The sequence below is a fragment of the Chrysemys picta genome, chromosome 20 (assembly GCF_011386835.1).
Source record: "Chrysemys picta bellii isolate R12L10 chromosome 20, ASM1138683v2, whole genome shotgun sequence".
NCBI lineage: Eukaryota > Metazoa > Chordata > Testudines > Emydidae > Chrysemys > Chrysemys picta.
Genome location: NC_088810.1, coordinates 22,367,082 through 22,392,169, shown reverse-complemented (window position 1 = coordinate 22,392,169; position 25,088 = coordinate 22,367,082). Strand labels below are relative to the sequence as shown.

Below are 25,088 nucleotides of genomic sequence, written 5' to 3'. Positions count from 1 at the left end.
AGAGGGGCCTTGGGAGAGGCCAAAAGACATTTTGGGTTTTATTTGACTGAAATGGCATTTCCTTGGTAACTCGTCTCTCTGTGCCCTGCTGCCCCCAGCCCTGAGCCCGGTTTCTCTCTTACCCACTGCCGCAGGAAAACTGGGTTCGTGGGGGTGGGGGAAGCCGTGGTAGGGTATCGCCTACCCCAGAATTTAAGGAGGATTTTTGCGGGGGACGAAGTTGGGGTCTGAATAGTGGGGGACAGGGCTGGGGGGTCTGATTACTGCTTGCCCTGAATGGGGGGGAGGTCTGGGGTTGGATTTACGGTCTGAAATCTGCCATGACACCCTCTCCCTGCTTGAATCAAGCAACTGCCCTTGGTGTGTGGGGTTTCAATCCAGCAATGCTCACTCACGTGGGGCAAGCAAGCCTGTCACCCGCCGGGGGGCTCTCTGGGAGCCCGAGAGCTCGTTTCTGGGGAGGATTTGTGAGGAACGATTTGACTGGATTTTGCAACAACTTCGGGCCGGGCAGTTCTTTATCACCTTGAATGGCTCCAGGTTCTGACTCAAACACCCTCTTGCAGTGGGGCTGTCCTCTCCCATCTGTGCCCCCCCTTCCATCTTCCAGGGTGGAGATCCCCTCGCTGTTTCTGTCTCCCCTCCTCAAAACCACCCTCTATGCCCCATTAAACCTCAAGGATACGAACACGGAAAAGCCAAGCTGGGGGTCCCCCACCCCACGTTTCCACCCTTCCTGCTCCCGTGTACGTTGAGGCCGCTTGGCTGGCTGATTTCCGCACCATCGCCACCCCTTTGGCCTTAAACTCAGGCCTGGGCCGGGATCTTACATAAACTGGAAATCCAGGAGTAGCAGAGAACTTCTGCTAACACCTGGCCTTGTTCCTTCTGCAGGCTGATAGCGTTCTGTCATGCCTTTGCATGCAGATCCAAATCCGCATGAACCAGGACTCCTGGGTTCGGGGCTCAGCTTGTGGGGAGGAGAGAGTGGGACAGAAAGGGTGTAAGCAGGGGAACAGGACCTCGGGACTCGTCGGTTGCATGCCTGGCTCCGAGAGCAGAGTTTGGTCTGGAGCAGGGGTACACCGAGGTCTTCCAGAGGGTGCATCAACTTATCTAGATATTTGCTGAGTTTTAAAACAAGCGACATTAAAAAGCACTAGCAACATCAGTACAGACTAAAATGTCATACAGACAATGACTCGGTTAGACTGCTCTGTGTGCTATGCATTGAAATGTAAGTACAAGATTTATATCCCAATCGATTTACGTGATAATTAGATGGTAAAAGGGAGAACGTCAGCAATTGTTCAGTCACAGGGAGCTGTCACACGGCTGTCTTTTTAGGGCTGATTTTGTAAGCAAGTCGTTTTTAAGGGAGGTGAAACCTGGGGGTACGCAAGACAAATCAGACTCCTGAAAGGGGGACCGTCGTCTGGAAAGGTTGAGAGCCGCTGCTCTAGAGTTCAGAACAGGGTAAGTGGTAGATAACCCTGGTCTCCAACAGCCAGGAATGGAACCCCGGAGTCCGGGGTCCTGGCTCTGGCCTAGGCACCGCACTCCTGTTGATTTTGCTTTTGGAAATTCCTATCTGCATCTTTTGGCACCTAAATACCTTTAAAATTCTCTGGCCCTAAACATCTTGGCCACAGTCACATAGGGAGTTAGCCTGGGACATGGGGAACCACCCTCCTTCTCCAGGAAGGATGCACTGGTTTACCTAGATCAGTTTGGAGTCACTCCTTAGCTGAGACCAGTGTGGCTTCCCCATGCAGTGCAGCTAAGCTGGAGTAGCTGGGATCTGACCTACACGCAGAGTTTAGACTTGAGTTTTGGAGGAGACCTCAGGGACTGAAACTCAAGGGGGCAATCGCACCCCCAAAGGAGTAAGTAACCCCGCTGTGCCAGGGAGAACACCCCCCACTACATCAGATGTTGGTTCCTCAGGTTGGGTGGGGTGGGTCTGTTTCTTTGCCAGCACCTTATGACACGTCAAGCCACCCTTCTAACTAACTTGGGAAGCGCTTTGAGATCCTCGGGCAGCGGGAGCTGTAAGCGCGAAGGGTCGTTGCCTCTGCAGCCTGGTGCTCTGACGACGCCGTGGTAACTTTTTTCACACCCCTCTCGGTGCTCATCAAACCCTCCATGGGTGCAAGGTCAGATTACCTCGTCAGGGTGGGTGGGGGAGGTTTCCGCAGCATGTGGTGAAAGTCACAGTGCTGATGTGCCCTCCCTTCCTAGCTGCAGGGGGAGCGTGGTCTGCGACACCCCGCCCTCCTGAAGAACGAGGGGTGTGCGGGTGTTCGGGGCAAGCAGCTGGCTGGATCATGTGATCCATACCTGGAGGCCTGGCGTAGTAACGGATGCTGCTGTGTAATTAAAAAGCAGTCGAGAGTCATGCAAGTCATGCAAGCACATTCACTGCACTGCACAGGCAGCTTGGGGTGGGGTCCGAGCAGCTTTCCACTTCCCCTTCCCCCAGGGCCAGGACTTCTTCACCCCAGCTGCGTGACTCCCCCACACTGGCTTGCCTGTGCTCCCCACCCTTTTAGCAGGCTAACATGGCACCCAGTGTGGATGGAAGGGTTGTGACTAGCCCCCCCTGGTGTCAGGTCATAGGGGACGGAGACGGTTCCTTTAGTGATAATCCCTAGCTTTCATAGAGCACTTTTCATCAGTAGCTCTCCACGTGCTCTAACAAAGGAGGTGTCATGAGCTCTGTTCTTACAGCTGGGGAAACTGAGGCACAGGGCAAGGAAGGGCCATGTCCAAGGTCACCCAGCAGGCCAGTGGCAGAGCCGGGAATAGAAACGAGATCTCCGGAGTCCTAGTCCAGTGCTCTATCCACCAATCTGCCTCTTAAAGGACCCAGAAGCCTCTCTGCAAAGGTCCATCTTTGGCCTATTCCCTAGGCAGAGGGGTAGCAGCTACAAGTCCCAATCAGTTTCCCACCCTTAGGGGGTCCATTCTCTTTTGCAGCGTTCACCGTTAGTCCTGGGAGGGGGCTCCTGGATGCACACGCAGTTCCCACTGGGCTAGTATTATCCAGGGCATGTCGCAAGACCCTTTCCTCCAAAGTGCAGTTGTAGTGGTGGGAGAAATGAGGTGACATTGACGCAGTGGGGATTGTTGGCTCTGTTCAGGAAGGTTCCAGGCCTGAAAAGCTCAGTTAGCAAATCAAAGGTCGTTTTTCTTTTCTAGTAGGTTTGGAGGCAACGTAACCGATTGGCTAGTGCGCCAGGAGACCTGGCATGCTGGTCCCGGCTCTGGAGAGATCGCTAGCTCTGTTTCCCTTTGCGCCCTTTGTCTTGGCTGTTCAGAGGGCGAGATCTTCAGGGCAAGGATTGTATTGCGCTATGTCTCTGCGCGGTGCCTGGCTCGGTGGGGCCTCGTGACAAAGCTGGAATTCAGCCCCACCGTCATGGCAACTCCAGTGAGTTACTCAAGAGTGGACCTCATTAAGCAGAGCTGTGCCCACTTGATGGATTGGGGTGATCAGGGGAGAGCAAAGAGACTAATTAGCCCCTGAGGCAGAGGATAGAGAAGACCCAGAAGGAAGCGCATAGGAGCGAGAGAGGGAAGATACCTTCCCTCTGGCCACGGGAGCTAAGGGCTGTACGTCACCGTAGCTACGGGCTGCACGAGGCTGTAAAGGTGACGGGGAGAAGGCTGTGAAACAAACCACGTGCGGGGCTTACCACAAGAAGGTCCCCGAGCTGTTTGTAACTTGGAAAGAGACGGGGCAGGACCCCACCCTCTTAATTGGCCTGACGAGGAGCACCTGGACGGGAACGCTCAGCCCAGGTTCATTTTATGGGCCAGCCGCCCAGTTATCGGCCTCAATCGCGGCTGGCGCCTCTCAGTGCGTCTGTAACACAACTCATTGTTTTTACACCCTCCTAGCATCCTTGTCCTGCTCTAGCGCCTTCCAGCCGAAGCTTGCAGAGTGCTTTGCCAACGTGTGCTGGAGTGTCCTGTGATGAGGAGGCTCCCAGCTCCCCTAATGATTGACCCACCCTCCTCTGAAGGGGTACAGACACCATCAGAACACAAGTGGGCAGGAATCAAACGCCTGAGAGGCTCCGTAAATGGGCCAGGAACTTGGGGGGAGGAAATACTGAAAGAGGAGACAAAATGTGTCATATTCTCTTTTGGCTCTGTGTGTTCTCTCGGCAGATTGTAGCCTCTCTGGAGAAGAGAGACCCCTGTCTCTGTCTGTGTTCTCAGTGCCTAGCACAATTTGGGAGCTCTATAACTTTTTCCCCCAAAAGCAATTTACTGCAACCTACAACTGGTTCCAGTCTGCCCTGATACCATTTGTTATGACCTGTTCCTTATGTTATCCACTGAATGGGCCATCCTGCATCTAAAAATGGTGCTTAAATTCCTTTGTTTAGTTACCGTTAAATCCTCAGATTGTTAGTTCAGAAAGAATTCTTTTTAAATCTAGGGCAAGATTCCCACTGCTGTGAATGGATTTCACTGGTGTGAGACCAGTGAATGATCTAGCAGCTAGCTCATTGACTGATCTCATTCCAGGGAAATCAATGGATCTCAGATTTTAGCCTCTAATTGTTATTCTCCTACACTCCCGATGCTGCACTCGGCTTGGAAGGGCGGCATGTTAGTTTGGTCACTTTCATTCGGAACAGCCATTCTGCTGTGTTAATTCCTGGATGTGCTTTTCAGACATTTTAACTTGCACCACCAGATTTGAACTCCAGATCTTTCCCCCTTAGAGATGAGTAGCCTATCGCTATGCTACCAGGCCAATAGCACAGAGAGCCTTTATTAGAGTTTATTCTATATTAATATGGTTTTGTTACACCCCTCCCTTCCCCCCACACTTTAAAAAATATATATCTGAATTTGATGCCTAACCCATTCCATCCCCGTTTGCTCCAGCCTGGGCTAGCTCTGAATCTCAAGGCATTTCGCAGACTCTGATAATGGAAGCGTCATCTCAGCCCCGTGAAGCTGATCTGTGTTATTTCTCCCCCATCTCCTCCCATTTTACACATGAGGAAACGGAGGTCACGGTGGTGACACGGCCTGTCCAGCTTCTCACACACAGTCAGTGGCAGAGCCCAGGTCTTCTGATTCCCACGCTTCTCTGCTTTGACCACTAGACCACACTCCCGTTCCCAAGGCAGGAACAGACCCCACAAGTCCTGGTTCTCAAAAGGACTCGAAAGTGAATCTAACTCATTTCTACCCCTTTTAAGGCTTCTTCCCACTGCAAGGGTGTGCCAGGGGTTTGGGTTCTCCTCTGCGACTTGGGAGACCTGCGTGTAGTTCCCTGCACTGCCACAGACTCCCTTGAGCCAGTCCCTTCGCCTTTCTGTGCTGCAGTTCCCTGGCCGTGAGCTTCTGGGGGCGGGATCGTGTTTCTGGTCCATGGCTGTGGTTACTAGGTACTACCACAACATGGAGAATAGTGGTACTAGGGTTGAACAGCCTACAAATATGGGCCCAAACTGCATTTCCCCTGTGCCATTCCCAGTGACTTAAATGTGAATTCCACGCTCTGGACCTTTTGCGGGAACAGGCCCAGGAGATTTTCCCGTGGTTCTTTGCAGAAGCCAAAACTCCAGCATTGATTTTCTGGATCTGAGGTTCCGTGTCTGTGCCGTGTCTTGTTCTAACAGCGCCTTGCCGCTTTGAGATGGGTCTGAAGCGCTGCCCTTGTTGAGTACATTATTTGTAAGTTGGTCCCTGCCCTGGGCGCTCTCCTGGCAATTAAAATAACAATCAGGATATTAATTAAAACATAAATTACACGAAACCAGTGCGTGAAAAAGCTCCTCTTTCAGTGTCGTTTAGAAAAGGGGCAGAGAGCTCAGAGTTCTAGCTGATGCTAAAAGAGAAAATGCCCTGAGAGAAATAACTCAAACAAGCGTAACATGTTAATGCCAGTTCTTGCTAGGAGTTAGTATGATCAGAGCCTGATTCTCATTTTCACTCCCTTTGCCCTGCCAAAGTAGTGTAAAGGGGCCTTAATGGAGGGGAGAATCAGACCCTGCCATTTTCTTTACAATAACAGATTCTTTTAGCTGCTAAGAATGTGTTATCAATGATTACCTGTATTACGATCACCCAGAGCCGCACTGTGCCAGGCGCTGCACTGACACATAGTGAGAGTTAGACCCTGCCCCCAAGGGGTTTAGTTGAAATGGGGGAGACCGAGTGATTTGACCAGGGTCGCACTGGGACCAGTGAGAGAGCTGGGGATAGAACCCAACTCTCCTAGGTCCCAACCCAGTGACTTAAAAATGCCTCTTGATAAGGGCGTGCTTTTCTACCGAGGCTAATGTCGGGGGGAAGATGGGCGGAGCTGGACGTGGTGTGGCGCGGGGGAAAGGTTTTTAACAAGGGCCTTTCGCTTCGTTCCCCGGGGCTGGGCGAAGGATTGGTGGGATTGAGCCGTTTTGTTTCCCCTCTATAAACAAAAGCTGCTTTCTCCTAACTAAGAAAAGGGGTCGGAGGAAAACAAACAGCCAGGAGTCGCTCGCTTTGTTGCTGGAAATGTCGTGTGTTGGAAAGCTTCGATTTTTATCGGGAAACGTCCATTTCGCTGCACGCGCGCAAACCAGGGGGAAATATTTCCACTGAGAATCATGGGAGTTCACAGAGCGGCAGAGTTAGACCCTTGCTGAGTGAGAACTCAGGAGAGCTTGAGTGAAGCTTAACGTTGTATTTTTTTGACACGAACATTGACACGGATGAAAATAAGCTTAAAAAGATCGAGATGTCAGAATTACACACAGAAATCGGCTTCTGCCAAGCCGCTGACAGCGCAGCTCAGGGAATTTGGAAGCGGTGTTGGAAGATCTTGTCGGCGAGCGGTTTTTCCTGCAATCTCCCAGCCAGTTCAAGAGCAGCCTTCTCTGCAGCCCCTGCTGTTTGTAGTGGCCGTCTCCCCATTGTCTCTCCACCTTGCTGGTCTCTCTCACTGGTCATGGATGGTTCAGGCTGCTGGACTCGGACAGACCTCGGGGCTCTCTGTGGCTCGGCGCTCGGTGTTTTTAGGGAGGGTGGAGTTAATCTGAGACCCAGTGGGGATCCCCTCCGGGAGTCTAATTCTCTCCCGCCCTTCCCCAGCAGGGCGTCATTTTCTTCTGAGAGGAGCCCAGCCAGCTGATCAAAATAGAGTCCCTCAAGGTGACAGTCGACTTCCTGAAGGTGCCCCTTGGCCTGAAGAAGCCCGCGCTGAAGGAGGCAGCGGCCGCCTTGGCTGCTGTCCCCGTCGGGAGACCCAAGTCCGTCAACGTGGAGCGCTACAAGGCCCGGCGCTCCGACAACATGGACAACGAGTCACAGTACTCGGGGTACTCCTACAAGTCGGGGCACTCGCGCAGCTCCCGCAAGCACAGGTGAGGGGGGGATGGGGGGGAGCCCTGCACCTGGGCCTGCGCAGTGGGGGGAGGGATGAGGGGCTGACCTGGCTTGGGGGGAGGGGAGCTAAGCTGGTTCAGGGGGGCTAACCGAGATCTGGCCTCAGGCTTGGGGAGGGGCCTCACCCCATGTGCATCTTCAGGAGAGCCCATGGCGGGGGCTCCCCCCGACCCTGCATCCGTCCTGGAGGGGGGCAGGGGAGAATGCCCTACTCTCTCTGAGCAACCTCCCCATGCTCACACATTTGCCCTTGGGGAGGAGGAAACTGCCCCCCCCCCTCTATGGGAGAGGGGTGATGCTCCCAGACTGTATCTGCTCTTGGGGAGGTGGTGGGGTGTCAGGAAGGCCTTGTGACCTTAGAAGAGCCGGGACCTGGCTCCCCCTATGTCTGTCCTAATGGGGAAACCCTCCCCCCGCTGTCTATCTTCAGGGTGGTGCATGGAGGAAAGGGAGACTCCCTTGTGTGGGGTCTGGGAGGGACGTACCCCATTCCCCCTCTCGGCCCACTCCCAGCCGCATGCACCCATCAGCCCCTGCACTTCTCCCTCTGACCCCTGGCGTCTCTCTCTCTCCCTTCCAGAGACCGGCGGGACCGGCACCGCTCCAAAAGCCGGGACGGGAGCCGGGGGGACAAGTCGGTGACCATCCAGGCCCCGGGGGAGCCCCTGCTGGATAACGAGTCGACCAGAGGAGATGAGAGGGTGAGTGGGGAGCGCCAGGGTGAGTGGGGAGCGCCAGGCTGAGGGGGTGGGGCTAGCAGGTTGCTCGGGGGGGGGGAGGAGGAGATGTATAGGGCATCAAGGGATGGAGGTGGGGTCTGTGTTTTGCCCCTCCCTCGTCTCTGGGGTGGAGGTGATGGGGGGGGAGAGGGAGGAGCCTTGGGAACTACATGCCCATCGCCTCCCCGTCGCCAAAGAAACCGAGGTGGAGGCTTTGAAGCCACGTTTCCTCCTTCATGCTGTGGGAAAATGGGGGGGGGGAGGACCCCTTCCGGTGTGACTGAGCGAGACTCCCCTGGCCCAGACAGTGGGCTGGGTGACTGGGCTCACCTCACCCCCTAAAACACTCTGGCCCTGATTCTCAGTTCCTCCAGCCCCATACGCAGGGTGGTGGTGAATGGAAGCAGGATGGCTTCAAACCCTCCCCGCTCCCAGCCCGCACCTTGGCACTCAGGGCCCCTGGGATGAGTTAGAGCAGCCTCAGGGCTGCTCTGGATTCACACTTAAGGCCTGGGGCAGCAGAGAATACCCAGAGTGCAGCATGCTTCAGCCACGGTCCCGATCCACCCCCTATGCAAGGGGCTGGGAGCCAGGGCCCTTATCCTAGCTCCACACCAGCCAGGGAGCCCCCTTGTGCACAGGGAGGCGGGATCTTGGGGAGCTATTTTCACCCACTTTAGGACCCTTTAGCCAGTTAGAGGGGACTGAGTGTGACTGAGAACCAGGCTCTTTACCCGGAGACCCTGAATTAGGGGTGAGGCAAGACACCCCCAGTTTCTAGAGCGTTTCCTGGGTCCCCTCCCGGCGGTGCCTGTGGCAGCTGACGGTGGAAGTGGCCGAGCAGGGGGGTGGGAAAGCACCACTGGGAGGCTCCCGTTCTTTGCTCAGCGCTGCCTGGGAAGTGCCAAGCTTCAGTAGCCCCAGGCTGGGTCCTGGGGGGATGGAGAGCAGTGGAGGCTCCTGCAGTGGGTCCCCACCAGCTCTGTGCACTGAGGCTCTCCGGCTGGACGTCGAAGGGGCGCGTGTCCCCTCTGCAGGGCTCCCTCTGCAGCTCCCTGGTGGGAGGCTCCGGAGGGCACGTGGCATCATGAGAGCAGCGGTGCAGCTCCTGGGTTTCCCAGGACCCCGGCAGGGTCCCCGCACCACGCAGCCAGGCGCAGCAGCCTCTGGTACACGGGGACTTGCGTTTCCCAGCAGCTCTGCTCCGGTTGTGCCTTAGGGGCTCAAACCGGCTTTGACAGCCACAGCTTAGCCTGCCTGGCTCCAGGTGCTGGGAGGGCAGCTCGGGAAACCCATCTCCTCTAACTACAGACCATGCATAGACAAACAATTTCCGCCATGCAGTCCCCTTGCCAGTCCCTCCCCTCTCCAGCCGGCTCTGAATTACGGCTCCTTGGCCTGTTGTCTCCTCTAGGAACAGGGCCACGCCTGGCCAAAGCAGACATGCGATAACCATTGCCCGTCCGGGCTGGCCCACGGCTGGCTTTGAACCGGGGTCCTGGCGGTGAAAGCCTGCAGCTCCTATTCGCCATCCCCTGAGCCAGCCCGTGGAAGGGCCTGAGGGTTATTGTGTAGGGGTGAAAATTCCAGGGCGATCCTGGCTTGGGATGAGAGAAGAATCTGCTCCCTGAGCGTTTGAACAGAGTAACCCAACGGCAGTGACAGCTAGTGGTATTGTCGTTGCACCTAGGGGGTCCCCGTTGTGCAAGGTGCTGTACAAACACATCATGAAGAGACAGGGTCTCCCAAGTCCCAGGTTAGCACCTGAGCCTCTGGAAGTTACCGCCCTGACCAACCCTGGATGCAATTCTCCGGCTGTGCTATGCAGAAGCTCAGAGGAGAGGAAGAAGTCCTCCAATTGCTGTAGATTTACGTCCCCTGTTTTAATCCTCCCTCTGCCAAGCTAGACAGACTGAGCTCTTTTAATCTGTCCTTGTTAGAAAGTCAGTCCCGCACACCCCCTTTGTTTGCCTGTTTTCAAATTTGTCAATGCCTGTCAGAACTCTGTATTCCCTGTGTGGACGCTCCTTACTCTTCATAGCAGGGGTGGGTTTTTCAGTGAAAGTTGTGTTGTTTGAGCTAAAGTGGAAAGAGTTACCCTCATACCAGACTCCGGGTTTGTCTGCACTAGAAGGGGTTTGCCAATATAGCTTATACACAAATGAAATAAGCCAGACCAGGAAAAGGCCTTTTATGCTCATATAACTGCATGTCCAGTCGTGCTTATTCGGTCTTAGTTTTGACAGTTAAAAAAAAATCACACACCGAAGCGACGTTGCTGTGCTGGTATGTGCTTGAAGGAGGATTGGGAGAAGTTAATTGACATTTTTTGTTATTTTGGTGACTAATATCAATGTTTATTTTTTATTTTTATGGATTTACATTTTCTCAGTTGTGGGAAGTGACGGGGCGGCGGTCAGACAATTATTTAGTGACCGGAGACGCTGAGATTCCAAAAGTTAAAGTTTTATCGCCCTTAAAACACACATTGTCAATATCACCTGTGAAAATACAAACAGTAAATATCCTTCAATCAAACTCTATTCTGTTCACAAAACGCATTTTTCTTACTTTGTCCATTTGTCAATTTCGATGAGTCTCCATGGAAATATTTTTCCCCGGTTTGTGTGTCTGCTGAAATTGACGTTTACCCTTCCGAGCCTAGTTTTAAGTGCAGACGAGGCCTTACTGGGTCCCCAGGAGGGAGTGACACTGACAGAACTATCTCAGGATAGCTCATAAACCTTTCTCTAAGGTTGTGTCTGAACTACAGACGTCTGCCAGCACAGCTCTGTCGGCGATCCCTGACCCACATGCTGGCAGAAGCCCCTAGTGTGCACAAAGTTCTGCTGGCCCCATTTGTTACTGGGATAGCTCATTATGCTCGTGGGTTGAGGGGGGGGGCGGGGGAGGGTGATAAGCTATTCCAGCAAAAGTGCAACTTTTCTGGTAGAAGCTGTGTTCACATTCGGAGCGCTTTGCTGGTATTCTGTAGTGGGATTCCTATACTGGTCAAGTGCTCTGTAATAGGGTGGCTTGCCCTTAGGGGAAGTGTTAACCACATAAAAGTTCACGTGCAGTTCTTAAGGGGCCCACAAGGGAGTGCCAATAGGGCCGGAGTGCCCCTGCCCATGAAGGGGTGCCCAGTAAATGGTGACCCTTCTACACACTGCTAATGTAAGGTCTTTGGGGCAAGGCCTGGCCGTACGGTGCCCCCCTGATCCGCGATTGGCACTCCTAGCCACTACCGTAAGAGACCTAAGAAACCACCGAATGATAATGGACAAGGCGTAGCATTGCAGGAGTGCGCTACCCTCGTTACCGGTGTAACTACAGCTGCCCTCTGGGGGTTGAACCGCTTTCAAGGTCCCCTTATGTAACCTTGTGCGTGTGTAGTAGGGACATCAGCGGGCTTCTGCTCTCGGCAGCCTGCCGGGGCTCTCTGGATCCCCTCTGTCATCTCAGGAAGCAGCCCAGGGGAGCGGTTGCTCTATGAAGATATCATCACGGGGTTCAGGGAGGAATTTGCGTTGGCTAATGCCCTACAGCTTCCCTTCACGCCCAGCATCCGGCAAGGTGTGTCTCAGCTGACGGAGGCCTGGTTTGACGGTGGGGAACCAGACGCCGACTGGTGTTGCCTGCCAGATGTTTGGCCTTCGCTGTAAAGCAGGGGTAGTCCTTTTTTATTTTTATTTTTGTCAAGGTCCAAATTTCTTGGTCAAGGTCCAGACTCCAGAGAAAATAATAATAAAAAAATACCACTCATGATAATAATAAATATAAAGATTCGGGGTCTGTTCAAAAGCGACTGCCAATCCGGATTTGGCCCGTGCTCCATCTGCTGCAAAGTAACGCCCAAAGGACCTTGCTCAGGGCGGTAATTAACGAGCAAATATATCCGCACCCCGAGGAGGAAGGCTGGGTTTCAAGTCCCCTTTAAAGGGCTTGTGGTGAATCTCGGGTCTCCAAGCAAGGGTGCGCCCATTGTACTACCAGCATCTGCACCCAAAATAAACGTACTGAGCCAGCAAAGGTCGCCAATGAACCTTGTCCGTGGTACCAGCCCATGGGGGAGGGGATGCTAGGGGTGTCAGGAGCCTATGGTGATGGGGGGGATGTGATTTCATTGGTTGTCAGTGAGGGCAGTTTGAGATGGGACTCGAAATTTAACCCATCAGAATCAGAGGGCTGGGTGTGGATGCTTAATTCCAGGCCCTCTCCTCTTGTGCTTAAACAGGCACTGCGGCTGCGGGTGGCGGAGGAGGGGTGAGTGTCGGACTGGCACGTGGATGTAGTTGCTTTTCCCCTTGTTACGAAGGGGATTTGTGTGGAAATCTTTTGACATTCCCATTTCAGAGTTTATCTGCTGGTCAGGCGTCAGTTGCGGGGGAAGGCAGCATGTCCCCTGGACTGGGAACGGCACAGGGAGACAGGATGCCTGGGTCTAGGCCTGGCTGTGTGACCTGGGGCAAGGCACTGCCCCACCCCGTGCTTCAGTGTTCCCTTCTGTAAAATGGGAACAACGATCTTGTCCTCCTTTGCAAAGGGGTTTGAGATCTGTGGCTGGAAACCAAGGAACCGGATTGATTCTTAGCTTTGTTGATCTGGATGGCTGGGAGGCCATGGGGCTCTGATCCCATGGGGCTTGGATGGTCTAATCCTGTGGGGCAGCGGGTTGGGTGGGCTGGGAGTAGTTCTGATCCCACGGGGAGGCGGGGGGAGAGTCTGATCCAGGGGACTGGATGGGGGGCAGGGGACCGGGGGAACGGGGCTGGCGGAGTCTGTTCCCACAGGCCAGCCCCCGTGCGTAACCCTTTCCTCCCCATCCCCTCTAGGACGACAACTGGGGCGAGACCACCACGGTGGTGACGGGCACCTCGGAGCACAGCATCTCGCACGATGACCTCACGCGCATCACCAAGGACATGGAGGACAGCGCCCGCCTGGACTGCTCCCGCCACGTGGGCGTCTCGCTGGGCGGGGCCTTGGCGCTGCTTTCCTTCCTCACCCCGCTGGCCTTCTTGCTGCTGCCCCAGCTGCTGTGGCGGGAGGAGCTGGAGCCCTGCGGCACGCCCTGCGAGGGGCTCTTCATCTCCGTGGCCTTCAAACTCCTCATCCTCCTGTTGGGCAGCTGGGCCCTCTTCTTCCGCCGCCCCAAGGCCTTCTTCCCCCGCGTCTTCGTCTTCCGGGCCCTGCTCATGGTGCTCGTCTTCCTCCTCGTCGTCTCCTACTGGCTCTTCTACGGCGTGCGCATCCTGGACTCGCGCGACCGCAACTACCAGGGCGTGGTGCAGTACGCCGTCTCCCTGGTGGACGCGCTGCTCTTTGTCCACTACCTGGCTGTGGTGCTGCTGGAGCTGCGCCAGCTCCAGCCCCAGTTCACGCTCAAGGTGGTGCGTTCCACCGACGGGGCCAGCCACTTCTACAACGTGGGCCACCTCAGGTGAGGGGCGGGGCGGCTGGGGGGGCGGGAGGGCATCGCTGGGGGAATTAGTGTGTGTGTGTGTGTGTGTGTGTGTGTGTGTGTGTGTGTGTGACTGCCCCCTGCTGGGGGAGAAGGGGAGTGTGTGTGTGTGTCGCTGGGGGAATTAGTGTGTGTGTGTGTGTGTGTGTGTGTGTGTGCCCCCTGCTGGGGGAGAAGGGGAGTGTGTGTGTGTGTCGCTGGGGGAATTAGTGTGTGTGTGTGTGTGTGTGACTGCCCCCTGCTGGGGGAGAAGGGGAGTGTGTGTGTGTGTGAGAGAGAGAGAGACTGCCCCCTGCTGGGGGGAAAGGGGAGTGTGTGTGTGTGTGTGTGTGTGTGTGAGAGAGAGAGAGAGAGAGAGACTGCCCCCTGCTGGGGGAGAAGGGGAGTGTGTGTGTGTGTGAGAGAGAGAGAGACTGCCCCCTGCTGGGGGGAAAGGGGAGTGTGTGTGTGTGTGTGAGAGAGAGAGAGAGAGAGAGAGAGAGACTGCCCCCTGCTGGGGGGGAAAGGGGAGTGTGTGTGAGTGGGCACCATTGTGTGTGCGTGTGTGTGTGTGTGTGACTGCCCCATGCATGGGAGCAAAGGGGAGTGTGTGTGTGTGTGTGTGTGTGTGTGTGTGTGTGTGTGTGTGTGTGTGTGTAAAATGTTGCTCTATGCTAGAGGGAACTAGACCTGTGTGTGTGTGTTTGCGCACACTGTTGCAATCTCGGGGAGGGGGGTGGCGGCAGTGTGTGTGTGTTTGTAGGCCTGTGCATGCATTTTGTATCCACACCTGCTTGGGGGAAGTGCGTGTGCGCGCCCATGAACATTCATGCGCTCCTGTCCCCTGCTGCATGGATCTTCACCTGCCGGCAACAGTGGAATTTGGTGCAGTCAAAGATATTACTCACCTACCTTGTCTCTACGGTAACAGCCTCATCCATGCCATGTCTCCTTTAGCTCCAGCTGCAGGGACCTTTCTGGGGCCTGCGCCGAATCCCCTGCCAGTGGCTAGTAGTGAGGCTTGATAGGATTAGATTTGTATTGGTAAATACCAGTAAGTGTCAATTTCACTGTCCACATGCAAACACACCTGAAAACATTTCCTCCAGAGTCACTGAAATTGACAGCCAGGCAAAATAAGAAAAATGCTGCTTGTGAACTTAGTAGAGTTGGATTTAAGGAGATTTACTTTGTCTCTTTTGACATGTCACGTTGACAGCTTGTGTTTTAACGGTTACAAAGCTTTGGCTTTTTGAACGTCCAATGTCTGCCATTAACTAATTATTTTCTGACCTGTCCGCCCCCACTGCTTCCTGCGATTGTGAAAATAGAACGCAATAAAAATCTTTACAATTGCTTAAAACCAACCATGGATATTATCCCTCGAAACGCTAAAACAATCAAAGTTGAGGTCTAGTTGTAATCACCGTACAGAGGCCAGCCGGCGGTCAGTCTGTACTGTGGTGGTTGGGATTTGCTGCTGCCACTGGACAGATCGCTCCATCCCAATGGCGTGGCGTGTTTGATGCTGCGCTCTCTGCCTGCGGCGTGCGGCTCACAGATCCAACCCATCAGTCTCCCTTTTGTTCTCCCCCTTCTGTGTACGTGCGTCCCCCTCCCTACCCCACACCCCCCAGCAGCGCGAGTCTAACGTGTTATTTTGTGTCCCTCCCTGTGCCCTGGCTGTGTCTCTCCCCGCAGTATCCAGCGCGTGGCAGTGTGGATTCTGGAGAATTATTACCACGATTTCCCCGTCTACAACCCCGCCCTCCTCAACCTGCCAAAATCCGTCCTGTCCAAGAAAATGTCCGGGTTCAAGGTGTACTCGCTCGGCGAGGGTGAGCTTGGGTCTCTCTCCCGTCTACCCTCCTCACTGTCTCTTCTTACTCGTTTCCCCGCACTCTGTGTCCGGCCCCGGAGCCGCACCTTGCGGTAGCTCCATTGATGGTAGTGATGTTATAAGGGGGAGCGAAATCGACCGGCTTACTTCTCCCCGTGCTCCCAGCCTCGGCTCTGGTTAGCAGGAGCTGATTTTATTTGATAAAGCTCCTTTTATTACCAGCTTTCCTCCCCTCCTTTCTCCTCTGCCTGAGCGCGGGATTATTCTCTGTCTCGCTGGGAATGGCTTCGGATTTGAATGCATTTATTCACACCAACACAGAAGTTTTATACCCTACCTTTCGCCCCCCCAGTGCAGAGGTTATTGGTAACGTACCGACGTCACTTGAACCGGTTTAAGTGCATCTACAATAGGAGGCTCACACCTGATTAACTAGAGCCGTGTCATTAAACGGGTACAGTTTTCTGACTGTAGACAAGGCTTTGGAGCAGGAGGGTGGGATTTTCAGTAGCCTGTTAATATTTGATGTGTTTGAAGGTAGTTCCACCTAGAAACCTGGGCAATGGGCACGTGTCTCTTCCCCCCCGCCCGCCATGCCATTCAGAACTAGATCTGAACAGGGGGTTGGATCCAGGGGTCTGGTGCCAGGCCAGGCTGCAGCGTTGACGAACAAAAGCTGCAGAGACTTAAAACCCAGCGGGTGTCTTCCTGTCCTCTGGCTGCAGCGTGAGTGCACAGCGGCTCGCTGTGGCCTGGTGAGCTCGTTGCACAGGTGCAAGCCAGGAGGGGCTGAGCACAAGGTGCCGGGGTGCTATAAAGTTGGGGCGCTCCCGGCTTTCGGAGACAGCCCGGGTGATGGGCGTGAGCGGGTGCTGCTTGCCAACGGCTCTAGAAATCTCAGCATGATGCTGCATGACGTGCCCTCTCCCCTGCCTGCGTTAGCGGCTAGTTCCAGCGGCAGAGGCACGAGTGTAACTTCTCCCCCTGTGTCTAACCCCCCCACTCCTTCCCCTTCCAGAAAACACGACGAACAACTCGACAGGCCAGTCTCGGGCCGTTATCGCCGCGGCCGCCCGGAGGCGCGACAACAGCCACAACGAGTACTACTACGAGGAGGCCGAGCACGAGCGCAGGGTGCGGAAGCGCCGCGCCAGGTACAGGAGTTGACGGGGGGTGCAGTGCCCCCTAGTGGTGGAGAGGAGGCAGGGCTGGGCTGGGGTGACCATGAAGGGGCTTCTGACCTGAGGCTGCTGGACCCAGACAGCGCTGCAGTTCCTCCGGCAGTGCGGCTCTCGGCTTGGGAGACAGAGAGACCGACTGTATTAGCATGGGCTGTACATCCTGCCTGGCCGGGGAAGCTCCCCCTAAACTTCTTTGGCCCACCGCGGGTCAAATCCCCCTAGAGTCCTTACAGGTTGGGCCGTGATTGGGGATTGAACCCAGGACTTTGGGTCTATAAGCAAGGTTATTGCTCGCTGAGGTACAGGACGGGTTGGGCCAGCTTGGGGCAGATGCAGACTCCGGAGCCTCTGCAGGGCTTCCAAACAGAGCCAGCTGGGTCACCACCGCTGCCTTCCTCCCGCCAGGCTGGTGGTGGCCGTGGAGGAAGCCTTCACCCACATCAAGCGGCTGCAGGAGGAGGACCAGAAGAACCCGCGGGAGATCATGGACCCGCGAGAAGCTGCCCAGGCCATCTTCGCCTCCATGGCCCGGGCCATGCAGAAGTACCTGCGCACCACCAAGCAGCAGCCCTACCACACCATGGAGAGCATCCTACAGCACCTGCAGTTCTGCATCACCCACGACATGACTCCCAAGGTAGGTAGGCAGAGGGGGCGGTGGTGGGGGGGAAGGGGTAGGCTGGGGAGCTCGGGGGCCGATGGGGGAAGCCCCAGTTCCCGTGGGCCAGCCCGAACTCACTCCTGCTCCCTAGACCTGCAGTCCACCCCCGGAGACTTTTCTCCAGTGAGAATTACTTCTGCAGGTTCATGGTCAGACCATGAAACCAGAATCCACGTTAAACATGGATTCTGAGCCATTGCCCAGCACCCCTTTTCTCCTCCTCCCCATCTTGGCTGGCTCGGGGGTTGAGGGTCCGTCTATCACTGAGGTAGCTGAGCTTTGGGCGAGAAGTCCAGCAGCCAAAAACGCTGGTCCCGTCTACACCTTAGGGCTGTATTTCAGAGCCTGTTGCTCCAGCATCTTCAGCGCTGATAGACACCATATGAAGTCCCAAGGCTGTATTGTGGTTCAACACAACCGCGCAGCAGCTTTGTTTCCCAGCATAGCCGTGCATCGGCCATGTAGGCCAGTCCATCCGTACCGGGTTTGTACCAGTGCATGCTGGGAAGATCTGGCCAGCTATCCCATACTACCTTAGCCTCTGGCCCTGGGGGCAGAGAGAATCGTGGGTGTTTTTTGCATGGTGCTGTGCACCTTGGGAGAGCTGGGAATGCGGTTGGAAGGGGCCCTACCTACAGTCAGAACCCTGGATACAGTCGTGATGGAGCTGGTGGGTTTCTATGGCGACGTTGCAAGGCCTCCTTCCGGCCTGACCCACCAGGTAGCCAATGGTGCCTCACCAAAGACCACTATCCATTGAGAAACGCCCCTCCTGTCTCTTCTCCTGTCCCCCAGGCCTTCCTCGAGAGGTACCTGAGCGCTGGGCCCACCATCCAGTACCACAAGGACCGCTGGCTGGCCAAGCAGTGGACGCTGGTCAGCGAGGAGCCGGTGACCAACGGCCTGAAGGATGGGGTAGTCTTCGTCCTCAAGCGCCAAGACTTCAGCCTGGTGGTGAGCACGAAGAAGATCCCCTTCTTTAAGCTCTCAGAGGAGTTTGTGGACCCCAAGTCACATAAGTTCGTCATGAGGCTGCAGTCGGAGACCTCGGTGTGAACTGCAAAGGGGGTTAGGTTATGGACTCATGCCTGAGGAGGAGCAAGTTGCATCCAGGACTCTCCCTTTTTTGACTGGAGCTTAGAGAGACCATCATGCAGGGAGAGCCTTGTAGGAACCTCCCAGAACCAGCGTGCATGCCCTAGGGCTCCGTCTCCTCTCTCTGCCCTCTTCCATCTCTGCTTGCCCCCCATTTGGGGGTCGGGGGCAGAGCCCTTTCCCCTTCCTGTCTCTGCTGTCTCCAAAACCCAGATTCTTGTAGCAATCTCCCAGGAGGTCGGAAGGCGTGTCGCACGAAGGCTGGCGTTTTAGCAGGAAGAAGATCCCTCATTTGGTGCCAAAACTCAAGGGCTACTTTTGTTCCCTCCTTCACCAGCGTCTCCAAATGCGGCTGGGTCCGAGGAACCGTCTCAGTTTCCTTTTTTGTATTACTATCCCGATTCTGGCCTTTTTTACAACTTCCCCGGATGTTTGGCGTGTGTTTTTTAAATCCCCACCCGCGAGGGTTTTGGAGCATTTGCAAGCGTCCCTCCAGTATCGTGGCTGCTATCGAAATCTCCCTGCTCCACCTGCAGGCAGGAAAAGACGAACCAACGATGCCGACTCTGGTATCGGAACCTCCTCTTTGGCTCTTCTCTGGGGTTTTCCAGCTCAGTTTTTTAACAACGACGAGAAGACTAGTTTTAAACAGTTTTTTTAAATAGCGATTTTTTTTTTCGTGTGTGCTGATCTCTGTGCTTTGTAATGGAATCCTGTGTTTTTTGTAAATAGCAACTCAAACTGGCCCAGTTCCGCTTCCTTGACTAACTGGGTCCAATTCCTCCTTTACAGCAAGGGCATCTTTACCCCCCTCCGGCAGTGTAACGGGGCCTTAAAGCGGATGTCAAGTAGGGTTACGCTGCTGGAGTGGCATAAAGGGGCCTTTGTGTCCAGGAGAATCAGGCCCCCCGATGATAAGGTTGGTGAATGTGCTGAATTGCAGGAGTTGAGCAGAATGACTCATCCTCCTTGCGCTTTTCTCTGTCTGGAGGCTGAGCTTCGGTTTAGCTGTTGGGATTTATAGGAAAAACCGCCCCAAATCTCTCCCAGGCCCTAGTACTCCTCCCCAGCCCCAGGCAAGTAAAGCAACTGTGACTTGCTTTTGTTAAAGGTCATGACTCAGCAAGGTACGTGCCGAATGTTCTCTCTCTAAGGTACTTACATGGCCCCCATCACCACGGCATTTGGGGGGCTCACAGCACCCCGTGCGGCCGGGCAGTGCTGTTGTCCCCGTTCTGCAGCTCAGTGACTTGCCCAAGGAATCTGTGGCGGAGAAGGGGCTCAAACCCAGATCTCACAGGCCCAGTGGTCTAACCACTGTCCCATCCTTCCTCTGACCCCCCAGCGGGTGTAACCTAGCATAGGGCCATTAACTAATGGCGCTTTGCTGATTTACACCCGCTGCGATTCTGGCCCGCGGATGTAAATGGAACTGTTCTTGTGCTGGAAGTCAGGCGTGTGCTTTAACGGCCTTGCTGGTTCAGGGCCTATCCTCACACGCACGTTTGGTGCGAAAACAGCCCCTCCGGCCGTGCGCCCGTATCTGCCGGCTTTACGGATGCAAACAAGTCATTGCTCCCATGAACCCTGCAGTGGCGAGCGTCGGACCGAGCTGGGTTCTGTTCTTCCTCCTGTACCGTCCACAGAGCCTGACGACAGCATCTCTGGCCTTGGTTCTCGGTGCGCCGAGCCTCGCACGGTCCCTCGCACCAGTGCACAGCCCAGTGTAAAAGGCTCCCCCTCTTGATCTGGCAGTCTTTTGCCCTCCCTTTGTACCGGTGACCCAGGGCACTGGAGAATCGGGTTCTTTTGTCTCCACGGCTGGTGCGAGAAGGGGACAAAAATGCAGAGATTGCAGCTGGTTCCCGGGGCTGGCCGCAGCTAATGAAATCCAGCTCTTGGCTTGGTTACAAACTGAGCTGGTCGGATCTAGAGACAAAGGCCTCCAGGTCCATTTCTCTTACTCACCCTTTGTAGATTGAATTAGTTTCAACACGCCAGCTGGCCCCCTGCACAAACAGGGCTCTTGTCCACGGAACAGGGCTAAAGCCAAGTCACTTGACTTAAAAATAATTTTTGCTTCCTCCTGGCAAACTTTGTCCTGGTCTCCCCCTTTCATTTTGTTTCTGGAGCAGCGTTGCTGGGCATCAAGGGCCCGATCCGGCTCCTGCGGGAGTCTCCGGGGCCCAATTCCTGACCTTCCTGCCCCTTTACGCCAGCCCAAAGCGAGCACGTGAGATGCAGCCGTTCTGATCGGCTGGCATCTTGCACCCGACTTCGCACATGCCTCAGTGACCAGGGCCCAGACCCTGCCGGCTCCTACACACACGCTGAGCTTTGTGTCCCGTTGGGCCTGCTCCTCTGTGGCGCCCGGTGCGGTCGTGAACGCGGGTCGCTAGTGCAAACCAGAATGGTCGTGCGTTCACACCTGCGTCGCACTGGTGCAGCGAAGGGCTGACCCTGTGGCTGTCGGCATCCATGGCAACGCTCCCAATGACTTCAATGGAGCAGGCCCGGACTGCACCAGACACAGGGTGGCGGAGAAGTGGGCACAAGGGGACTGCTCACATGCACAAGTGTCAGGATCCGAGCAAGGCAGGGTGCAAGGCTGCGGAGTATCAGGTCCAGCGGGAGCGCGGGGGTGTCTCTCCCAAGGTCCCAAAGATTCATTCCTTCTTCCCTCCCGTGTCCTCTGGAGCCTGGAATCAGAAACCTGCAATTCGTTACCGTGCCCCGGCCTCCCACTTTGTACCAGTCTCCCCACTCAGCTGGTGCGTGCGTCTAGAACTCCCCACCCAGTGGATACTAGAACTGTCCGTCCGTCTTTGCCATGGGCCTGTATGAATTCTGCCTATGCCAACTTCAGTGCTGGGGAGAGGCCTGGGCTAGGCCTGCCGTCCCCAACTGCAAGTGGCAACTTTACGATGGGCCCCTCGCTTGGCGGGTTTTCGTCTGACGTTTGTTTGTTTGTTTTTTAAGTCAAACCGACACGAAATCTTTTTGGTTACAAATACCTCATGGGTTTTCTACTGGGTCCTTTCTACCGTCTGTGCCGTTGTGGTTGTGTGTGTTCGGTGTGAGGAGAACACCGGGGCTGTGTGAGGGTACTCAGAAACGGCAGGTCGCTGTCGGGGTTGGGGGGGGGGGTTGTAGGGCTCGCCAATTTCGTCACTGTGATTTCAACTTTTTTTTTTTTTTTTTTTTTTAAGCACTAAAGTTATTAAAGGACTGTGACTTGTGGGGGCATGAGGGGAAATTGACACTATTTTGCTCTTGAAGTCAGATCTGTGGTTAATGTTTTTCCTTTTATTTTTAAAAGTAGGGGTTCCCCCCCTCTTCCATGCTGTTGCTCAGAGGTTTACAATTGTGGTAACTCCCTATCTTTCTAACAGCCTCTGGGATGTCAACTGCCTTTCTGAGCTCAGCTCCTCCAGGCTAGCCCCCTAGCTGGTGCCAGTTGCCGTAACATCTGTCCAGCAGTCCGCCTATCAGTCCTAGGGTGTTGTTTTGCCACCCATCACCGTAGTGTCTGGGCACCTTCCACATAAGATCAATAGCAAAGTCCCTAGTGGATTTCATGGCCCTTTTCGGGGTCAAAATTTGGCTTGGGGGTAGGTTGAGCCCAGCTGGGGATCTGGGTCTCCAAGTCTGTACAAAGATACTCTGCTCTCCTCACTCTCCTGTTCTCTCACTGTTCTTTGACTTAATTAGCACCAGGTTCACCATGCGGTCCAAGTTCACCCTATGCTGAGGTCCGTGCCCCACTAAACCCTTTAAAACAGTGTTGGTGGGACATCGCTGGTGCAACTGCTCTGTGCACGACCTGCACAGCAGGGGAACTCCATCCCCTCTCTCTCTTCCTTATTCCCAGCATCCTCTTTGCTTACCGCCCGGGTCCGATTTTGATCTTGGTTACACTGGTGTAAATCTGGAGTCACTCTGGATTTGCACAAGTGCAGCTGAGACCAGTCTGACTGTCTTTAGTCTTCCAGGGCTTTTAACCCTTTGTTTCTATCTCCCATTCCACCTTGCTTTGGATCTCTGAACCTTGGCCTTTCCATCACCACACCAAGCTGCCAGCTTCCCCATCCCTCCCTCCTGGGTCATCCCCCAAGATGAGATCCCCCTCCCTTTGCCTGGCTCCATTAGTGTCTTGCCTCATGTCCTCTCGACTTCATTTGCTTCCATCCTTCGGGCCAGATTCCGATCCCAGTAACACTCAAGTGGAGTCCCATGAGGAGGGTCCCTGGAGAGACTCTGGCTTGACACCAGTTTCACTGAAATCAGAAACCGGCCTCCAGCTTCACCTCCAGAGTCCAATATCCGTGTCACAGCACAGAGGGCAGTGAAGTGACTCTGGTTTTACACTTGTTTAACCATGATCAGAATCTAGGGCCTGATTCCTCATTGCCCTGCATCTAGCTTTACACCAATGCATAGCAGGTGTCCGCGATGAGACCAAGCGCAGGCCCACCGAGAATCGGAGCCCATCGCTCCAATCTCTCAGATCCCTTAACATCCTCCACCTTCCCCTAGAAACCAAAGCCCTTCGCTGAAAACCCTCAGCTTCAGTATTCCAAGGACAAGAGGAACCAGCTAAAACATCTGGATCATTGAAGATGCTTCATGCAAACACCTGCTTCCATTACTGCTGCCTTCCACCATCAGGGTGATTACTTTACTTTCACCATTTCTTCTCCTCCAGATGATCTGTTAATGTCTCCTTTCCTGATCCTCCAGGGGGATCTTTCGCCGACACTGTCGCTGTGATCATCTTGTCATGTTTCCATGTGCACATTTACAGCGGTAGATTTTTTTTTTTTTAAGTTCCCCCCAAAAAATAAAATAAATACAGACGCTTCAGTGGAGTGAGATTGTAAATGTAGAGGTTTTAGGGGTTGTTTTTCCACTCTGAGTTTAGGGGAAAAAAGGTTTTGGGGGTTTTTTGTTTTGTTTTGTTTTTTACAGAGCTGATACCTTGTGCATGCGTGTAGAAAATTGTAAAATGTAAAATTGTTTTTTAATATATAAAAAGTTTGTTTTTACAGTTTGCAGTGAATCTAAGCATTATGGCCATGTTAGGAACTTCGGGTTTTTTTTCATAAATATAGGAACTAAAACTGTACAAATTTTTTTTTATATAAAATAAACACATTTGACATTTTCCTTTTCCTTCTTTTGCCTGTGACTTTGTTACTAAATTAAGACATAGAGATTTCTCTACGCTGGTGTTTTCAGTCTGTACCATACCAGTGCCAATATGGGAAGGGTGGCATGGTCCAGCCAGGCAGCATGACCTAATGGTTAGAGCACTAGACTGGAACTCTCTTTCCAGCTTTGATGCTGGATAACCTTGGGCCAGTCAGTTCCCCTCTCTGTGCCTCAGTTTCCCCATCTGTAAAACAGGGCTGATAATGCCAATAGAAGAAAATTCTGGCAGGGCTATTAAACCGCATGCTTCAGGGCATAAGCTAGTCTAACTATTTAGCAGTCAGGAGGGAACCTATCATGGGGGGCAGAGTACCTCACCTCTGCCTAGAGTGACATTTCTTCCACCTTCCTCTGAAGCAGCTGGTGCTGGACCACTGTCCAAGATGGCATACTGGGATAGATGGACCATGATGGGTCTGATTCAGTCCGGCAGTTCCTAGGTCCTAAGCAAGAGAGCTCCTCCCCTCTCTTCCTATGGGAGCCATTTCCCAGGTAAAGATCTCATTGTCCGCATAAACGCTGGTGGTGTCAGCTCTGTGGGATGTAAGCTCTGATTCTCAGCTGCTGTGTACTCTGCGGTGCTGCAGATGTTGCCATTGGGCTGGTCTGGACACAGGCAGCGGCGAGGGTAACAGTGTTTCCCCCAGTATTCTTGGTTCCTGTACATTACGCCTGTTTGTTTTTACAACCACCAGCTGTGGGTTTGGGTGTGTGCGTAGTGCGGGAGGAGGTGGGGTGATGGAGGGAAGTTGCTTTTTCCTCTAAGCTCACTCTGTGATCACGGACTATGCATGCTTTTTCCAGCGAGTGCAAAGAATCTCAGAACAGACTGCTGGGGGTGGGGGGAGATGGATCATGTGACCACCACAGAGCGTTTCTTCAAACACTGAACAGGAAACTTTATCCCAGTAAGGGAAAATGCATTCTCCTTCTGGCTGCACTGTGGAGTTTCTGCCCCATAACCTTCCCTGCTCTTGCCAGACTTCCTGTTACAATTTTAAAGAAACAGGACACGATCACAGAAGGCCAGTTTCTCATTTACAAGACCTTGGCTACACACACAAGTAAACTGTTTTAACTACACTGGTATAATGAAAACTGTACAAGCCGTAGTGTGGATGCAGTTACATCTGTCTAGCTTATTGCCATAAATGTACCAGGCCTGGCCTTCACTGAGGTGTTAGCTACAGGGGAATGGTGCTTAAACTCTACCGGGTACAGCAGGGGGTGGGTTGGAGCTCAAATGCTACCTAGTTTGTAGACACTGCTGCTACTGCCCGTGCTCTGTGCAGCGTGAGTGGTGGTTGTGCCACGGGTCTCACTCAAGCTAGGCTAACTGCAGGGGAGTTAACGGTGCCATGAAGACAAGCCAAGTGTCGGGTGGGTGGGGGTAGTGTAATTGAGAACCAGGTCGTTTGGGGTGTAGTTAGTTTCACTGGTTCCCTGGTATAGCCACAAAGACCCAGATCCTAAAATAAGAACATGCGATCGGCCGAACTCGGTCAGACCAATGGTCCATCTAGCCCAGGGTCCTGTCTCTGAC

The 25,088-nt window shown here is 54.1% G+C and overlaps 1 protein-coding gene across 1 annotated transcript in view; it reads left to right on the top strand.

Moving 5' to 3' along the window:
* The window catches only part of VANGL2 (VANGL planar cell polarity protein 2), a 44,672-nt gene extending 21,166 nt beyond the window's left edge, over window positions 1-23,506 (top strand). Inside the window, exons 3-9 of the mRNA XM_005280632.4 lie at window positions 7,102-7,373; window positions 7,976-8,096; window positions 12,950-13,557; window positions 15,259-15,395; window positions 16,416-16,551; window positions 16,984-17,215; window positions 18,035-23,506. Coding sequence (XP_005280689.1) covers window positions 7,303-7,373; window positions 7,976-8,096; window positions 12,950-13,557; window positions 15,259-15,395; window positions 16,416-16,551; window positions 16,984-17,215; window positions 18,035-18,295 — 1,566 coding nt within the window. The 5' untranslated portion in view covers window positions 7,102-7,302 and the 3' untranslated portion in view covers window positions 18,296-23,506. The remainder of the gene's footprint in view (window positions 1-7,101; window positions 7,374-7,975; window positions 8,097-12,949; window positions 13,558-15,258; window positions 15,396-16,415; window positions 16,552-16,983; window positions 17,216-18,034) is intronic.
* The last annotated feature ends 1,582 nt before the right edge of the window (window positions 23,507-25,088 follow it).